General features: G+C 42.3%; 2 protein-coding genes across 2 annotated transcripts; one reads left to right on the top strand and one right to left on the bottom strand.

Annotated features, from left to right (window-relative positions):
* Positions 1-7233: 7233 nt before the first annotated feature.
* On the bottom strand, positions 7234-13668 carry CFAP210 (cilia and flagella associated protein 210; the record flags this gene model as incomplete). Its single annotated transcript, XM_080346955.1, is given in 10 exon segments — positions 7234-7370; positions 7373-7553; positions 8082-8246; positions 8524-8716; positions 9451-9590; positions 10598-10754; positions 11639-11847; positions 11942-12115; positions 12465-12691; positions 13620-13668. Coding segments are annotated over 10 exon segments (1632 nt in total).
* A 124-nt stretch (positions 13669-13792) lies between these two features.
* Positions 13793-16002, top strand: PHOSPHO2 (phosphatase, orphan 2). The gene is made up of 2 exons (XM_080346660.1): positions 13793-14099; positions 14667-16002. Exon 2 carries the CDS (start codon positions 14669-14671, stop codon positions 15392-15394), a length of 726 nt encoding a protein of 241 aa, XP_080202786.1. The 5' UTR covers positions 13793-14099; positions 14667-14668; the 3' UTR covers positions 15395-16002.
* Positions 16003-17830: the final 1828 nt, after the last annotated feature.

Here is a 17830-nt window from a genome sequence, read left to right as displayed (position 1 = left end):
TAGAAAGGTAACTTCTATGCTGCATTTATTTTTTACCTGATGAACCTAGTTTAGTCCAAACAATGGCTGCCTGTGAAGAAGCTTGTTTCATGTGTGAAGAAGAAAGCTGCAAGTATACTACACGTTGTCTAAAAGCTAGGAGAATGTTGCAAGGCGTCTGGCACTCCAATGTTGCTACATCTGTATTTCAGTAGGTATAAATCCTAAGGAAATTGATTTATAGAGGAAAATTACATTGTTTTGTTTTTTGTTATCACAAAGTGAATAAATTTAAGGAAATCTTTACTTTTTCTACTTCTGCGACTGCCAACAGTAGAATTCATTCATGCTGTAAGGCAGTCATCTGTGTTTGGGAGTTATTTCTTTGTCCTAGAAAATGTTTCTGAAGTGCAGTGTAGGTTTTTTTTTCCTCTGTAACCTCCTTTTTCTGTTCCATGCCTTCATGTTTGTCTACTGCAGATAATTCAGCTTGGATGCTTCATACTGCCCCGCTTCAGTTGCCAATTAAAGGATGCACAGAGATGAAACAGTTTACCAGAATTCGCAGTGGGTGTCAGAGTAAGGAACAACAAAATCCTTTCTACTCTTGCTGCTGCTTAACAATCTATGAGAAAACTGTTGCAGTGCTCCAATACTGGTTTTTTTGGTAGCTGAAGCAGAATTTCAAGTAATGTTTTTAAGATAAGCTCTTAATTTTTTTAAAAACAAAAATTTGCTTTCCTCTCTGCATCCCCTCATTCTGTACTGTGAATTCCTCCTCATTCTCTGCTACTTGTGTGTCTTCCTCAAACTAGTTCCTTCCCTTTTGTGCTTTATTCTGCCTCTAGGACCCAACCCTGTTTTTCCTGGCCACCACACCTTCATACAAAAGAGCAGGAGGTTGGCTGGTGGTGCTGCAAGAGGGTGTGTGTGCGATCACCAAAGAGCAGCTGGTATGTGGTCACTGAACATAGAGGGCTGCGAGGAGGATAGATTGGGTACAAACCCCAATGCTTCTTTGAGTCTTTTGAATTATTCACACCAAAGGCTGGCAAATCTTGAAATTCCTTAAGAGAAGTGACAAGCATTAATGTAAAGCTGTGTCAAAGAGAAACAAAGACTTAGCAGTTTATTTTCTGGCAGATCTTTTGAGTGTATGACACAACTTGTTCTTACTGTCTTTGACTTTGTCAACATTTTGCTCTATAAGCCGCTTTGTGATCAGTGTGTGTCTACAGCAGATCAGCAGAATTGCTGAAACTTGGCTTGACATTGTGCTCAGGACAATTGTTACTTTAAAGGAAAACAGAACGGTTATGCCTTCAAAGCAAAAGAAAATACAGGATTGTGAACAACATAAGCAACCTTTTAAAGGGAAGACAGCTGGAGATGTGTAGTGTTAGTTTTTAACAGAATAGTTAGTAGAGCTGCTGTGGAGTGGCTTTGGCTGTCAACTTTTTTTTCCCCCCATGTTTTAGTGTGAATTTTGCATTGCAGTGGTCATTTTATGCAGAATGTGTAAAAACGTTTGCCAAGCCCACATGTGGGTGGATGATTTAGCTGTTACTTAAGAGAGCTTATAGGAATGAATAGAAGACCTGTACAGTGGACCTATTCAGTGTGAAGCCACTCTAAACTCTGTATGACTTTGGAGATGTTGTGGTCCCGTTTTGGAGGACTGTAGTCTTAAGAAAAAGCCAGGAAGTTGGGCTTAAGAGAATTGTATGGCAGCTTGGACAAAGGCTTCCTCAGTGCATTTATACTGTGCTATGCATGCCATGTGCTTCAGTCTCATTTAAAACCTATTTGCCACTGCAAATTAATTTTTATGGAGCTGACACACAAGCAAACTATTGCTGAAGAAGTATGTTTGCACTACTGAGAGTATTCTTGCCAATAGCACTGAAGCTCATGCAAGCATGCAAACAATCAGAAAAACCCTCCACTATATTGACTCTGATGTAGAGGAGGGGGGAAAATGCCATCAGCAATAAGGCAGTCCATAGGAATTGTTAAAGAAATTGTTACAAGGTCTTGAACTATGTCCAATTGTAGTTTGCAGTTGTATATAACTAGATATTTCAAAAGATACACTTGTATGCCCTTTCATTTTTTTTTTGTTACAGTTCAGAAAATTATTTGTACAATTTAAACAGGCTCTTCTTTCATGGGACATTACAATTCATCTGAGTTGGTGGCACAAAGCTCATTTTCTTGTTTTTAATGTAGTTTGTAACAAGTTGGTTACTTTTAATTGCACATGGTTGGATACATTTGATCTCTTGCCTGTGTCATATTTGATGGTAAATTGTTTTTGTGCCAGTCACTTGTTTAAACTGAAACACAATTGCAGTCTTGTAAGAGGGAGGATTTGCCAGATTTGTGCTTTTATGAAACTGGAAATTGAGAATGCTGATAGAAATTTGGTGGGACTGAAGCACAATCCCATGGACAGCAAGATGTCCCCAAGCACCAGTAAGGTCTTGCTGCCTGGTGAGGCACTGACTGCTGCTCTTGCTGCCCTGGAACCGTGTCTTCCTGCAGTGGCAGAGCTTCCCTGTTCTCAGCCTCCAGTGACCACCTTGTGCTGTGCTCAGTTCAGCTCAGCGCTGTCTTTGGCTGCTCTGTCACAGGGCATGTGCTTTTGGTTCAGAGAACTGAACTGGAGGCATATTTAAAAGCAATACTTAGTGTACTGGATGTGGTAAAAAAAATGTGCATGGTCTTTCCTTGTGGATGTGGAAAAAGTGGTACATTTAGAGGACAGCTGTTTCTGACAGTACCCCCTCAAGACTCAAGATAAAATGAGGGCAGAGAGTGCTGGACTAACTTTGTAAGCATACATTTATGTACAGGCTTGAAATAATTTCCAAAGTGCAAAACATGGATTCTCTGTCCTATTGACAATAGGTATTAGGACTTCACTGGTACCGTACAGCCCATGTATACATGGAATGCTGAATTCAGTATTGACAGTAGCTTTCCAAACATTATCAGAAAGAGACTGTTCCTCGATGTTGGATTTTCTGGCTCCTGCCACCAACTCAGAAGCACAAATTCCTACTGAGGGTGGGTGTATATAATGTAAGGTTGTGTAGACACAATTGCCTGTCAAAGGTGTGTTGCTGTCTGCTAATTCATCAACACAGCCAGAGTGTTTCAGTTGTTGCTTTGTCTTTGTGGGGTCTTGGTTTGTTTTTTAGTTGGTTGTTTTATTTGAGGGGGGCGTGGGGAAGAAGGCTATGGTTACATTTTAACCCTTTGTTTTTTCTGGTTGTCAAAATTTTATCCTGAAACTTTTCTCTTGCCTGCTTGAAATCCCACACTATGGACTATTCTTGCAGTGGTCTTTACCAAATGCCATGAAGAATTTGCAGTGATCCCCTAACAATGTCTAATTTGTAATCGTGTCAGTCTGGCAAATGGATTTTAGATTTATGTAAACTTAAAAGCAGCAGTCCTTTAGCCACCTTTCCTGGAACTGTAGATTTATTGTTGATTTATTGAAGCAAATAAAGTATTTTTGGACACACTTTCTAGGGGCATAATAGACTCATTGTTTATCGGATTGACAAAAATGTGTACCCTGCTTTTAGGACTTCCCTCATGATAGAAAACCTAGAGATAGACATTTTATGCTTTATCAAAGACGTCTCTTTTAAGTCATCTACATATTCTCTCTAATAATTTGAAGAAAACTTAGTGAGAAAAAGCAGTAGTATTTTAGCAGCAGCCAGGAGCTTTTTTTTGTTAACTTAACCTGCAGAATGCCAGTGATAAAACTAATCATAACACATCTAGAAAAGAACTGTTACTTACACTTCTTTTGCTGAAAAGGGTAATTTTTCTAATGCAGTGTTTAAATAAGTACTGCAAGAAAATGCGTATCAAAAAGTCTCTGAACTCTGCATTTTGCAAAATTTGAACTTGGTACAATTCTGCAGTTTCCTAGCATAGGCTTTAGCTTTCCATTTTGTTGCATATGTACTTTTAGTATAGTTCTTTTTTCTTACCCTTGGACAACTAATGTCATTAGGAGCACTGTTCTAACAAAACTTGTGTTGCATAAAAGCAAAAAAGTAATATTCACCTGCCTTCAAACAAACAAAACCCCAGCTATCATACCAAAATAAGTTTTCTAATTTTAGTATGAAATTTCACAAAAGGAATAGCAGTAATAAAATACAATAAAAATTGTGACATTAGATAGTAAAACTACATAAAGGTATAAAGCTACATTGTCTTAAAGAATTAATGTCCTTCCTTAATCATAAAGTCATTGTTCAAATCAAACTAATAGGGCAGTTAACATGAGTAAGTTCGGAGGACAGATCTTAAACTGCTAGAAATGCATATGGTTGGTTTTAAATTTGTATTTGCATTCATAAAAGTTCTATGACTAACATTTAAAGGACTAAATAAACTGAACTATAATGCAGCACTGTGACTTTGAATTGAAATTTTGCGACATGTAAAGCACTTGAGGAAACTTGCTGGTTTTGGCAGGAAGTTTGACACTTCTGCATACCCTGTACATATCCCTATAACTGTACATACAAAGTAGTCTGTGTGTTGCTTTAACCATAACTGATAATGGCAAGAATGACTGGAAGAATTGGAAAGAAATTAGGCTATTAATTTATGATCAGTGGTAAGAGGAACCAGCTGATACCTGGTTTCCTTCACCAGCTAAAAGAATTGCAGTTAATTATACAAGCAGTATTGTGCATGTAATACTTAGCAGAGTATTTGGAAACCTCAGTCTTTTGGACTTCTTGTAATTTGTAGTTCCCAACAGGGAAGATGATCCAGTTGTCTGCTGGGAGAATGAGTTCTTGATATGAAATATACAACTTGTGTATTAAAGTACTTCTCAGAAATAAATGCTTTTTTGCATATACTTAGTGTCTTCTGTATTTAGAGTAATATTCACTTCTAAGTCATATGGTGCAACCTGTGCCTGTAAATGTGCTTGTGTCAAATCTGCAGCCTCGTAAAGTGGTAGTACTGTTTGTACAGATTTACAAGATCTGGCAATTTGATGCCAGGACACTACCCCTTTAGTTAAACCAAGATCTATACATTTTTACTGAAGATGTCAATCGTCAGATTCATCCATGCTGAATTGGATGGTAGTGTTGAGTTATAGAGGGAATCGGAGCTTTCTACTACAGAATGACAAATTAGTTTATTCATTATATGTGTATTGTGACATACAAAAATGCGGCCATATAATGAAGCTGATCTAGTGTCTTATCACTAATTTTTTTGCTAGTTGCAAGCTTTGATCTTGCACAAATACAACTTATTTTGTGTGTGTGAAGCAGAATAGTTTTCACTAGTAGCAGAAGAACTACCTGTTTGATGATGTAAATTTAATGTAGCAGTGTGGCAGCTTACAGTCAGTTTAGAACGCAGAGAACAGGTTGTGATGAAGAGGTGACGTTCAGCAGTGTCCCCGCCGGAGCTCTGGCCTTCCCGGCGCTGGGGAGCGCGGCGTTCCCGGGCCGGGGGCGGGCTGGCGCAGCGCCTCGCTGGCTCGGTGGGGCAGGGATGTTCGGCCCAGCCCGGTAACTGGGGCCGGCCCTTCGCCTTCCCCGGGCCGGTCGTGCGGCAGCCGCCACGCTCCTCAGGCGGAGGTGACACACCCGCTCGGCTGCAGCGAGCCCATGCCCGGTGAGGGGCTGTGAAGACCCTCTGCCCCCTCCTCGGCGGGTTCCCCTCCCGCCGGCTCGCCTCTGCCCGGCGCGGCCGGCGGAGGGGCCTTTGGCTCCGCCACACCAAACCTTCTTCCCGCCAGGCCTGCCCGTAGTGCGGGTGTTGGGCACTCGCCGGTCTCCGTTCCCTGACCTGAAAATGTGGCTCCTGGGCGCTGTTTTCCCAGAGGAGGGCCCTTGGTGGCTCTGGCAGCTGCATGAGGGAGGAGGTCAGTCTGCCCCCTCCCAAAAGTTCCTCCCTTGCCCTGTCTGGAAGAGACTCCTCACCAGATAAGGAGTTCATCCGTCTTACACCATCTTACATCCCTCTTACATGCAGTTGCTTTGCACTGTGGAGGAGGTAACGCCAGCCCTGCTGGGCCCACGCCTTGCCGGAGGGACCGGACCCCCAGGGCAGCCTCCTGGCCTGCCCAAAGCCTGTTGCTGTTGAGAGCCAGGCTCAGAAACTGCAAGTCACACAAAATACACATTTTACAAACTAAAATATTGGCAAACATCTTTTATAAAACTCTCCTAATTTGTGGTTTATTTGAACTTATGTCATTGCCTAGTTTGGCCAACAGAGATGCACAGCTGTGGGGCTGGAGCAGCAGGTTGTGTGTGACAAAGCAAAGCTTCCGCTTTCTTGGACTTTATTTTCAGTGGACCTCAGGATGGGGGGATACCCAGTTCAGGACACTGGTGGAGTCATCGTAGGAAACCCTGACTGTCCAAGGTGGGAACATGATGATAAAGTTTCAGCAATGAAACTAAGCTTAAGGAGTGAAATGTGTGTGTGACTTGGGTGTTGGAGAGTAAGTCAGCTGAGGAATCTCTTTACCACGGATTGAATCGTTGTGAGTCTTTATGAAACAACAGTCTATGTTGTCTCTTGCTGCCATGCTCTCTTTTTGTAGTAGCTATTTACAGCTATACTGGGACGTATTTTCTTCCTAGGTGACCTTTTAAGGGCTATGATCAAATCGCATTCATGTTTTCATATAGTGTAACTGATTTATAGCATGACATTTGTTTTATGGAGGTGGTTGCAAAATGCTATAAAGACTGCAGTACCATAACTATTCTAACTTTGAACATGCATTAAGGTGGAGTTTTTTTCCTTGTACAATCTGTAAAGTTATTTTGGTTTTTGGTTTTTTTCTATTATGGGGAATACTTAACTGGAAATTGGATAGTGAAAAATGTAACCTTTTGCACTGAGAATTGGTATCCCAGACCTGAAAAACCCACGACAGTGAATTTTTAGAGTAATAAATAATAAAAATATAACAGTAATAGCAAGCTTTTGGCTGGAATGGGTTACATTGATGGTCAATTATACATCATGAATTTCCATCTCAAGTTTAATAAACTAACTTTCATTAAATACAAGGTGGAGATTTTTGACAATATAACCAGTTCTCCAGCATTTTTTAATGGACTTCCAGGTTCATAGCATATATTTGATGTAGATCATTTACAGTTTAACTCTGCCCATAAGGTTTTGGGTTTTTTTAACTACGTGAAAACTGCTTCTGCCTTTCCTGGCTGAATAGTCTCAATGTTTTTTCATGTTCTTAGCTTCTTGAGCAGTAGTGCTCTCACAACAAGGTAACTGGGTCCCAGCACTGTCCTGTGCTTGAAAACTCGTATTTATTCCTTCTCTTCCTCTGGAAGAAGACCGATGCCCAAGTCTCTTCCACCTTTGCATGCTTTGAGAAGAGGATAAAGATGATGTGTAGTCTTGGACTCTGATTCAATGACTTGCTTTGCATACTTCTGAAATTCGCGCTCCTTACAGAGTGCAATAACCTCTTTCTGAGCATCGTAGTCCAATTCTGCTTGCTTTTCCTCCTGTTTTTTTGCCTGCTTTTCAGCCTGATGGAGAAAAGGGAATAACTAAACTTAGTATTTCCTTCACAATGTAACTATCCCTTAAAACTTAGAGAGGGTAAAAGCTTACAGGAGATCTGTGGTGATGTTAGTTGGTACTCGTCAAATATCATCCCTCCCCACATCTCTCCCCTGCCATACCCATTACAAAACGGGTATGTTAAATAGCTGAGTGAACATCAGCATTAGCTGCAGCTTTTTGGAGACCTGCCCAGAAGATACAAGAGGGCCACAGAAGTATAATACATAATGGCACAGTACAAAACGTGATTAGTCACTTCAAATCAGCCTTGACTTGCACCACTGCTCTGACAAGAGGCTGGTCCCCAACACCAGCATGTGTGGAGCGTGCATGATTTGGAAACAAAACCAAACAAAAACAACAATCAACTCGGCCCACCAAAACACGGCAAGCTACTTCTCTCTCTTTCCCTCTCAGGCAGGAGCTAGTGCTGTTGGTTTAGATGCATGTGTCTTTCTGAAGGGGCTAAAGGGTACAGCTCTTCTGTTTACCATTTGCTGGATCTGAATTTTCTGTACTTTCACGCTCGCATCACGTTGTCTTTGTTTCTTGGCTTTTTCTGTTTCTAGGTAGATGCGGCTCTTTTCCATTAAGGCATGAAGTTCCTTTTTACCTTCTGCTTTTTCCTCTCTCTCCTTTTCCGCTTTCATCTTAATCTGTATTTTACAAAACGCACAGAACAGTTAACCAAGGATCTAGGCTGCTCTTTGGGCAGAAGCAGCCCTATATCAGTGCTGTGATGAGCACGATCATTGTGGCTGCCCAGTGCCCAAGCGCAGAGTCCTCAGCAGCCCTGGCAGAGGGGACCCCAGGAAGGATGTCAGCAGACCTGCTGGAGCATGCTGACGCCTGGCACCAGAGACACCAGCTGTGATCTGGGCCAGGCTCCTCAGCTGGAGTAAACAGGAATGAGAACAGCCTCAGGTTTCTTACCACAGCGGCTCTATATTCAGCAATAGATTCAATGGCTGCCTTTTCTTTTGCTTCTTTCTCTTTGCATTTTTTTTGGTATTCAGCTTCTTTTTTTGCAACATCTCTAGCAAAACAATCATCTTCTCTCTTTAATGCCTCACTCATTTGTGCAGCTAGTTGGGTAACGATTTTGGTGTGACGTTCTTGTGTTAGTCTGCAGAAGAACATGAGCTACCATAACATACCAGGGTACAAACCTGGGTCTACCTGAAGCATTACTGCTACCAAACTCAGCAATCCTGCTCCTAGTCTGCTCTCCTCTTGCCACACTTTTGGCTGGCCCACCCACTCAGCTCCTTGATCTCCTCGTGTTCCTCCTGTTTTGTATTTTTTAAATTATCTGATTTAGCAAATAAATGTTCCCTGTGTTCTTGTAACACCAGCTTTCTTTTGCAATAATGAGCTGGATCACTTGGTGCGGAGTCTGTCTAGTATCTTACCATCGGGAGAGAAATGTTGGGAGCATTGGCCAGAAGCGAGAAGGGAGCTCTTAGATTGGCTCAGTGATATTTTCATGCTATACCCTCAATATTAAATTGGTAAATTGTTTTCCCTTAATAACAACCCAGTGTAATTAATTAATATAGATGACTAGTTAAGAAGTAAAATTATTTTTCTTGATCTGACTCAGGGAAGTATAGCTTATACCAAAAAGTACTTTTGTCTAGGATTTTAATTGTCTTTAATTGTTGAGGGGGTGGAGGTTGGGCAGGCCATGTGGAAGATCACTGTTCCCAACACACTGGTGTAGAGCTTTGCACTTCTGCAAGTCTTTGTGTAATAGTTTATTTTTTATTTATTTATTTATTTATTATTTTAAAAACATATTTATTATTTTATTTTTTATTTTTAGTTTATTTACAACTTATACTGTAGCTTTGTACGTACCTACGCATTTCAGCTTTTTTCTTTTTCACCATCTTGGCAATAGTTTCCTTTGCTTTAAAATGAGCTTTAATCCGATCATTCTCTTCCATTTCTTTTTGTTCCTCTATTGCTTTGAGTATTTTCTGGTTACTTACATGCTCCTGTGTGGGCAAAATGGTCCTGATGTAACAGATGAAGTTTACAAAATCTGGGCCTGAGGGAGCAACTTAAAGAATCACCTCCTTTTCCCCCTCTCCGTGTTTCTTTCAAAGAGAGGAGAGAGAGAGAAGGGATTCTCAGTACTTCCACTTCTGTCTCCATGTTCCAGTATGCATAAAGAAGAGACAGATGTGCAGAAGGAAAAGGGGTATTGAGCATCGAACAGCTGCTTCTCCAGCCCGCTACACAAACACATTGCTCTGCAATGTCGTGAGCATCATCTCTTGCTCCCATTCCCACATAGGGGAGAGGGGGGTGTTGACATGAATGAGATGGTGCAACCCCCACCTACACATACACAGACCGTGCTGCTCCTGGCCCACCTCATCCAAAACTATCCCAGGCTGAGAGCTTAATCCAAATCACAGCTGAAGAGGAGTTTTCTATAATTTGATGTAAAAAAACCCCATATTTTTTTATGCCGTATGAACTGTTCTGACACATTTCTAGTTTGTGTTTAGCAAGATGCCTTCAAAGATGAAAAGAGAAGGCAGGAGGTCTTGACTAAATTTCTAAACAATTCAAATCATAAATGGAAAGTAAAGTTAGAAAGGTAAAGTTATGTTCAGTCTCAGGCTATTCCTTGTGCCTAACAAAGGAAAATGGGCTTAAAACAGCAGGTATGTGGAACTTAAATCCAGTTCTCAAGTCAAGGAAGATATTTCTTGATATCTACAGCAGGCTTTTTAATGATAGACTAGTCAATGCATCAGGTGTCAGTGTCCCTTCACACATGAGAAGGGATCTGCCTCCAAGACACATTTCTCAAAAGCAGAGGAGACAGACATGGCCTGCAGCTGGCAAGGTGGGCATGTGATCCAATGCTGCTGAAGCTGTCAGCAACTCCTCCTGTTGCCAGTAGATGCATTTAGATATAGGGATGCTGTTGGTTCACCAGGCAGCCAAGGTGAAACAAGGATTTTGAACTCTTTCCTTTCCTGTTACTTACATGATGCAGCCTCTGGCGTTCAGCTTTTTCTTCCTGTTCCTTTTCCATTATTTTCTCAATTTCCAATTGGTACAACTGGTTTGATTTCTCTATTTGTTCTCTTTCTCTTTCATCTTCTAGCTTGGCCAGATCTGCCTGATGTTTGTGCTCCTTTATTCTGAATTGAAAAAGGAGTTGGATAAATGAGCTAGGGACTACTTGAAGTAATGAACAGATAGAGATTCTGCATAACCATATATACCTTGCGCTGAATTGAAGGTGGTTACAATATCAGAGGTGAAAAATAGCATCATTGTTTGTAATGGTAGCCCTCAGTCCTCTGACTAGAAAAGAGATACATGGTTCACTCACAGACTGCAGTCTAGTGGTAACAAGCTTTATCTGGGTGACCCCTTAGCACCACTGCATTCATAACCTCTGCAGCATCCTCAGTGAACAAGATTTCCCCAGTAAGTCCCACCATACTTATACTGCTTCTTCTGGGCATGCAGGCAACGGCTTAAGCTGGTAGTATGCTATATTAATTCTACAAGGATTTATCTATTGGACATTAAATATGTGAGACCAGACTTTGAACAGTTCCTCTGCCTCTGGGAATTTGGTTCCTTCTCTCAGACTACTGGGGACCCCTCTATAAGATTTCTGAAAAAGCTGAGAGAAAGAAGGGAGGGTGCAGTGATATGTTCTTTTGATGTGTTCTCTGGAGTCTAGTTATGGACAAATAGAAAATCTGGATTAACCTTTTCCTCTTCTGGAACCAAAATTTTCAGTAACTTGCGAACAGCAATTTGACTAAAACCTAGTGATGCCTGCCAAAGGCAATTTTACATGCAGACTGTTGGCAACTAAAAGACACTGCATATCACAGCATTTCCTCGTAATGCAATGTCTTTTGTGGCACTCTGGGTTTTTATTTTAAAGTGTTGCATTTGTGAATCAGATTATTCATAAGTTTACGTAAAAACCTTACGGAATGTATTTGTGAGAAGAGAGTTTAAGTAAATAATAAAGTGGGGTTACTTTTGTTTAATTATTACTTACTGTTCCATCAGATCTCTGCGTAGTGCCTGTTGATTCATATAACGCTGATTCATATAATGCCGATGTGCCTCTTCTTGCTCTCTGAGATTAGCTTCTTTACGTTCACGTTCCTTTTCTTCATCCTTCTTTTTTTTAACATCTGACTTTAACTTTTTAAATTCAACTTGAGCATCTCGTTCTTTTAGGACCTCTGCAAGTAGAAGGGCACTCTGCAAGAGAATATTTAAAGTAATTTGTGTGTTCATAAGTGTTTAAGGACATTCAGTACAATTTGAATTTTAAAAGTATAAGTTGTCAACAGACATGCAGCCCTTTCACTCTTTGGTTCTGGTAGTATAGGTAAGTTTTTGCGCGATCAATAGCCGCCTTCCGTTGTGCTGCTTGAAACTCTGCTTCTTCCAAATCAATCAACTTTCTTTCTTCCTCTTGTCTTTCTTCACGTAGTTGTTTGGCTTTAAGTTTCCGCTGCATCAGGCCCTACAGTGCAGATAAAATTAGGTATCACATTTAAAGCCCATGGATTAAAAACATATAACCCATTCTGTGATGGGTGATGTGCTCCATGTTTGGGTTGGCGGGGTTGGTGGGGGATGTTGTTGTTGTTTTCTGTTGTTGGTTGATTGGTTTGTTTTTTAAATTTGGTATTTTAGCTTTAATTCAAAAAATGTAAATGTTGATGTTAGGTGTTAAATGTATGTAAATGAAGTTTAGCTAAAACATATTTCAAAGCAAATGTTAAAGGGAGTACGGCTAGAAATGTTACTATGAGTGTTTTTTGCTTATATGAAAAGGAATCACCTTGTTTAAAAATGTGTCTTGTACTTACCATAATGGTATTGGACCAATCTTTTACAGCAGCTTTGGAGCGTAAGTGCATTTCTTCCCGCTCTTTCTTCTCAGCGAGGATGCGTGCTGCTTCTCTAGATGTGCTGCCAAGACTGTCCTTAATCCTTTCCCATTCTGCTTTTGGGAATACAATTACCTGACGAAGATCTACTTCCTTTGGAAGAAAACATTGAGCTAGAACGTTATTTTCTTCCCAATGATGTGGTGCTGTGCAGAGGGAAGAAAAGATACTGAGGTTACCTGATGATATGAGAAAATCCGGTATTCAAACCTGTATCAGGATTTGAGTTCTTGCATCATGACAGTTATTCTTAGGTCAGTTACTCTCCCCGTGCCCCAGAGCTCAGGCAGGGTATGTGTATCTGTATTCCAGCTATGTCCAGAGCCTGTACGTGGGCTGTGGCACTGACTGACTTCACTGTTTGTGTCCCCTGGCCTGTTTGTGTATATGGACGGGTTTGGCTTGTGGTAACTAATGCTTCCCAGGCAGGACTTAGGCCTCATTCTGAGAACAGCAGGGACCTGGGAGTATTCCCAAAAGGAAAGGGAGAGTATTGGTAAAGCCACAAACACTGCTTTTCTAGGTGATCACTGGGCTTTGTGAAATGCCCCTCAAACTGTCACCAGTATTTTTGAAGCAAAAGGCACTCTGTGCAGTGGTGTTCTGCTAGAAATTCTCCTGCTTCATCTGATTTGCGGCAGACTGTTGTGCCGTGTCTAAAGTGTAAGGAGTCTTTCTCTCACAGTGATACTGGTGGCAAAGACTGTTTTTCAGATGCAGCTGTAAATCTGTTTGCCTTGTGCTGGGGACCAGACCCCATCTCCCCCTGTGCCCAAGGGGCAGGAGCTTTGCCAAAGGGGACCGTGAGCTGACACCTGCTCCCGCAGCAGGGCCCTGCCCGGCGCCCTGTTCTCTGGCGGCAGCTGCCGGCCGGTGCTGTGCCGCCGCTGCTTCAGGTCAGCTCTCTCCAGGCGGTTCTGGAGGCCTGGCTGGCTGCAGCTGCGGCGCAGGGGCGGGTTTGGGGAAGAGTCATCCTGGACACGGAGACAAGGAGCACCCCTGGAGCCTGCCGGAGCCGCGTACAGCCCGAGCGGCGCCGCCCGCCCCCGGTGCCCGCGGGAGAGCCCCACTTACGGGCCAGCTGCTGCCGCCTCCCGCGGGAGAGCCCGGGCCCCGCCGCCATGGCCTCGGCCGCGCCGTCGGGGAACGCGTGCGGTTGCCAGGCAACCCGGCGGGGGTCACGTGATGACGTCGCCTCCAGGCACGTGGAGCACGGCGGGCGGGGCTCGGGCGGAGGGAGCCGGAAGCGGCGGGCGCGCAGGTGGATCGGGGCCCCGCGGCCGCCGGCGGGTGGTGGGAGCGGCTGCGCGCGGCCCCGCCGGGTCTGTCCGTTTCCCTCCGGGGCTTCCGGTGCGCTGCGGAGCCGCGTGCGCTGCGGCCGCTCCGCTCCGCTCTGCCCCGGCACGGCACGGCCCGGCACGGCACGGCCGCTGTGCTGCCGGCCGGGGCGCTGGCCCGAGGGACGCCCGGGGCGGTGCAAGCGGCGGTGCGGGCGTTGCGGTGTGGGAGGCCTTGCCGGCTGTGTGCTGCTCCCAGGGGCTTCCGCGGCCGCAGGTACTGGCGGTGCGGGAACACAACAAGCACATTTTATTTCTTTTCCCGACCCACAAGCGGCAGCATTTCTTTTGGCTGGCTGCTTTGATTTGGTGCGGCCCTATTAAAAAGACTGGCGCCATCTGTTCAGTAGTCGTTTCCTTTTGGAGTGTCTCTTAGTGTGTTTGCCGGGAGAATCCCGGTTTGGTTGCATTGGCAGGTGGTGATGGCGAGATTCAGAACCGCTGGTCAAGCCGATGGCGCGTGAGCGCTGGAACATTGACTGTGAGCGTTTGTAACTACGCAGCAGAAGTTTAGATGCTTTCACATTATCTATTTTAAACAGAAGTTTGATACTGAACTAGACCTTTGACCTTTACAGACTTCAGCTTCAGCACAACTTCCCATAGCTGCAGTAGCCATAAATAGTTTACTTTGTTTTTGTTTAGATATTTGTCCTAATGCTTCAGTTTAATGCAGGATTTTTCTTTTCTGAGCACAAGATCAGGGTAGGAATTCAGTACTTTTGTTTATATAAATAATTTTCTCTCTTTTTTTTTGTTTGTTTTGGAAACCATTTTCTGACAGCCATGAAATTTCTGTTGGTTTTTGATTTTGACCATACAATCATAGATGAAAATAGTGATACCTGGATTGTGAAATGTGCCCCTGAGAAAAAACTTCCTAACGGATTAAGAAACTCCTACCGACCAGGACACTGGACAGAATATATGGGCAGAGTCTTTGTCTACTTGGGAGACAACGGCATCAAAGAAGATGAGATGGAAAGAACTATGACAACAATTCCTTTCACTGCAGGAATGGTAGATCTTCTGGGTTTTATTGGTGAGAACAAGGAGTTGTTTGACTGCATAATTGTTTCGGATTCTAATACAGTGTTTATTGACTGGATTTTGAAAGCTGCTGACTTCCATAAGGTGTTTGATGAAGTGTTCACAAACCCTGCAGCATTCGGCAGTACTGGCTATCTTACTGTACAGAACTTCCATGCTCACCATTGTGCGCAGTGCCCTAAAAACCTGTGCAAAAGGAAAGTTTTAAAAGAATTTCTGGATAAACAGTTGGAGCGAGGAGTAAGTTATACACAAATCGTATATATTGGTGATGGTGGGAATGACTTATGTCCAGTAATGTTTTTGAAGAAGGATGATATTGCTATGCCTAGGCAGGGGTACACCTTAGAGAAAAGGATTTCTCAACTGGCCCAAGATCTCAGTCCTGTAGAGTGCTCTGTTCTGGTTTGGTCGTCTGGTATTGACATTATGTCTTATCTGAAGCTGCTTATGAAGGAATAATGCAAACAGTGAAAGGAAATTAATATGGTTATATTTTATCTTCCAAGGAGAGAAAAATTGCATGTGCATAAAAGCACAAAATTGTAAAACTGGGCTGTTATCTGAACTTATGTTTTCTAAACACAGTCTAAAAGTGTTTATGTTCAATCTTGACAGCAGTGGGAAACTGGCTTTCTAACATAGTACACATTCCACCATAAGTGGAGAAGGGGAGTTGCAAGAGGAATGACTCTTGGTCTTCCCTCCCTCCCCCAAAGCCTTTACCAACTGCATAACTGAGCTTTGCTGTTCATGTGCTTAGGGGAAGGAGCTGGATTAGCGCACAAAATAACGAAATTCTTTACTTATAAAACATTAGGTGCCAGGAGCATTGCTCTGGAACTGTTGGCTTTTATACTTATTTGATCAGAATGAATGTTTAATTTTGTAAATTATTTAGTATGGTTGTGATCTTGTTTGATCTGAAGATGCATTTATATTTTCAAAATACTAAATATTTTACCGAACTAAATTACTTTTTAATAGTTTGTGTTACCTTGTATTGTAAAGACAATAAAAGTTACTGTTGCTGACAAAAGCAACACCCCTGATTTGTGTAATGTATTCTACTGGCCTGCGTGTCATTGGGCACCTGTTCTTGTAAGGAGGCTGGAGAGAGTGAACACAAGTGTAGGCATCAGCCTCTGGATAACATCATCATTTATGGTGTCAGTCAGACCCCTTCTGTTCTGGAGAGCAGTAAGGACATTGCTGTTCCGTTTAAAGAAAAGTTGCTCTCCCGTTCTGCTGACTACCACCCTGACAGCGTGCTGCTGCCACCCTGCACAGAGCTAACGCTGCTTTCATCTTCCACGCTGACAGCTCCGAGTCAGCCAGGTGCTTTTCTCTTGCTGAGGTTTTGCTGCAGTGCACAGGCCCACAGAACAGTGCAGATGTAGAAGTGTTTACAGTGACTTTACCTATTCACTCTCATCCGTGTCTATAGTCTTCTCTTACGGGCTGGAAGGGAACGTCTATGTCCATTTTAACTTTTTAACAGAATTGTTCTGTCTTTAAGTAGTTCAAGGAATTGTTTGTGAACATAGAGTCTTTTTCTTTACCACTCACAATGAGATGAGCCCCAAGAGTTGAGCTATGCATATAAAGATATTTTTTAAAAGTCAAATAATTTATTTTCATGCCAAATGTCGTCCTTCTTATAGTCCCACAAAAGGTCCAAAATGATCATGTAGTCTGCTGTTGAACTGATGCCTGTTTTAGCTTAAGTGCCTTAGTCCAACTTTTGCAGCACTTGGGTTGCAAATGCCTGACGTGTAGCTCAGCAGCCTGTGATTGCTGTAGCTGTCTTCCTCTCTTTTCTGTGCAGCATTGTTCTCAGTTTCTTACTGCCATTTGATGTTGTCACTACCTCCTTAGTTGAAGATTTTTAGGAGTGGTCTTGCCTGTTTTCAGACTGATACTGTCAATAAATTAAGATTTCCTTTGAATACTTCCTTGTAAATGGTCATGGTTTTAGCCCTTCACCTACTTTAATGAGTTGTGGAAGGTTTTTTTGAACAGTCTGTTGTATAAGATGTCCAGAATAATATACTTGAGTTCTCAGGAGCATTGCTTTGATGATGGACATTTGATAGGTGCCCGAGCTGTTTGTACTGGAGATCTTACCCATTTGTCTTGTGCAGGGGCACAAAAACACCATCTGAAGAACTGGTGGGTCTCAAGTTGTAGCAGGTTTAAGTTGTCTGATTTCCAGGTTGTACAGAAGAATGGCAATGGCTGTTGCATAGTACAATTTTGTATCGTCTATTATTATTATTATTATTATTATTATTATTATTATTATTATTATTATTATTATTATTATTATTATTATTATTATGTTGTGTCTCCATTATTCTGTATGTGCTGCTGAATGTTTCAGATGCTGTGCTGGTGTCTTCCTGCTTTTCAGAACTTAGTTGTGACACAATTTGCTTTCAGTTTGTCTACAGATCTCAGTTACTGCTTACTTAAAAAAACCCCAAAAAACTAGTATATAAATAATTATTAAGGTTTTTCTTCCACTTAAATCAACTATTTTTCTGCCTGTATTTTGCTGTGAGAGTGAGAAATTCATCTTCATGCTCAAATAGGGGTGCTTTTTGTGGTTTTGATGAAAGCACTGAAGCAAGAGTTGAGAGTAGATTAAGCAAAGTAGACTACGTGAAGTATTAGCAGTTATGATCTAATCACTGCAAGCAGGGGGTAGAGGTGATGGATGCTCTTTGCTAGGCAAAGTGTGTGTTGGAGACAAAAGAAATTTTTCAGTTCTAGTAGGCAGAACATTAAGCTCTTAATATGAAGTTGGGAGAGGGGGGGTGTTCGTAATAAAAGGAGAGAACTTTTCTGAAGCACCACGGTTACCAGATTTTTCCACATTTGGATATAAGGGAGAGG

The sequence above is a fragment of the Nesoenas mayeri genome (assembly GCF_963082525.1).
Source record: "Nesoenas mayeri genome assembly, chromosome: 6".
Lineage (NCBI taxonomy): Eukaryota > Metazoa > Chordata > Aves > Columbiformes > Columbidae > Nesoenas > Nesoenas mayeri.
Note: the sequence above shows the minus strand (reverse complement) of the source record. Positions and strands in the feature narration are given on the sequence as shown.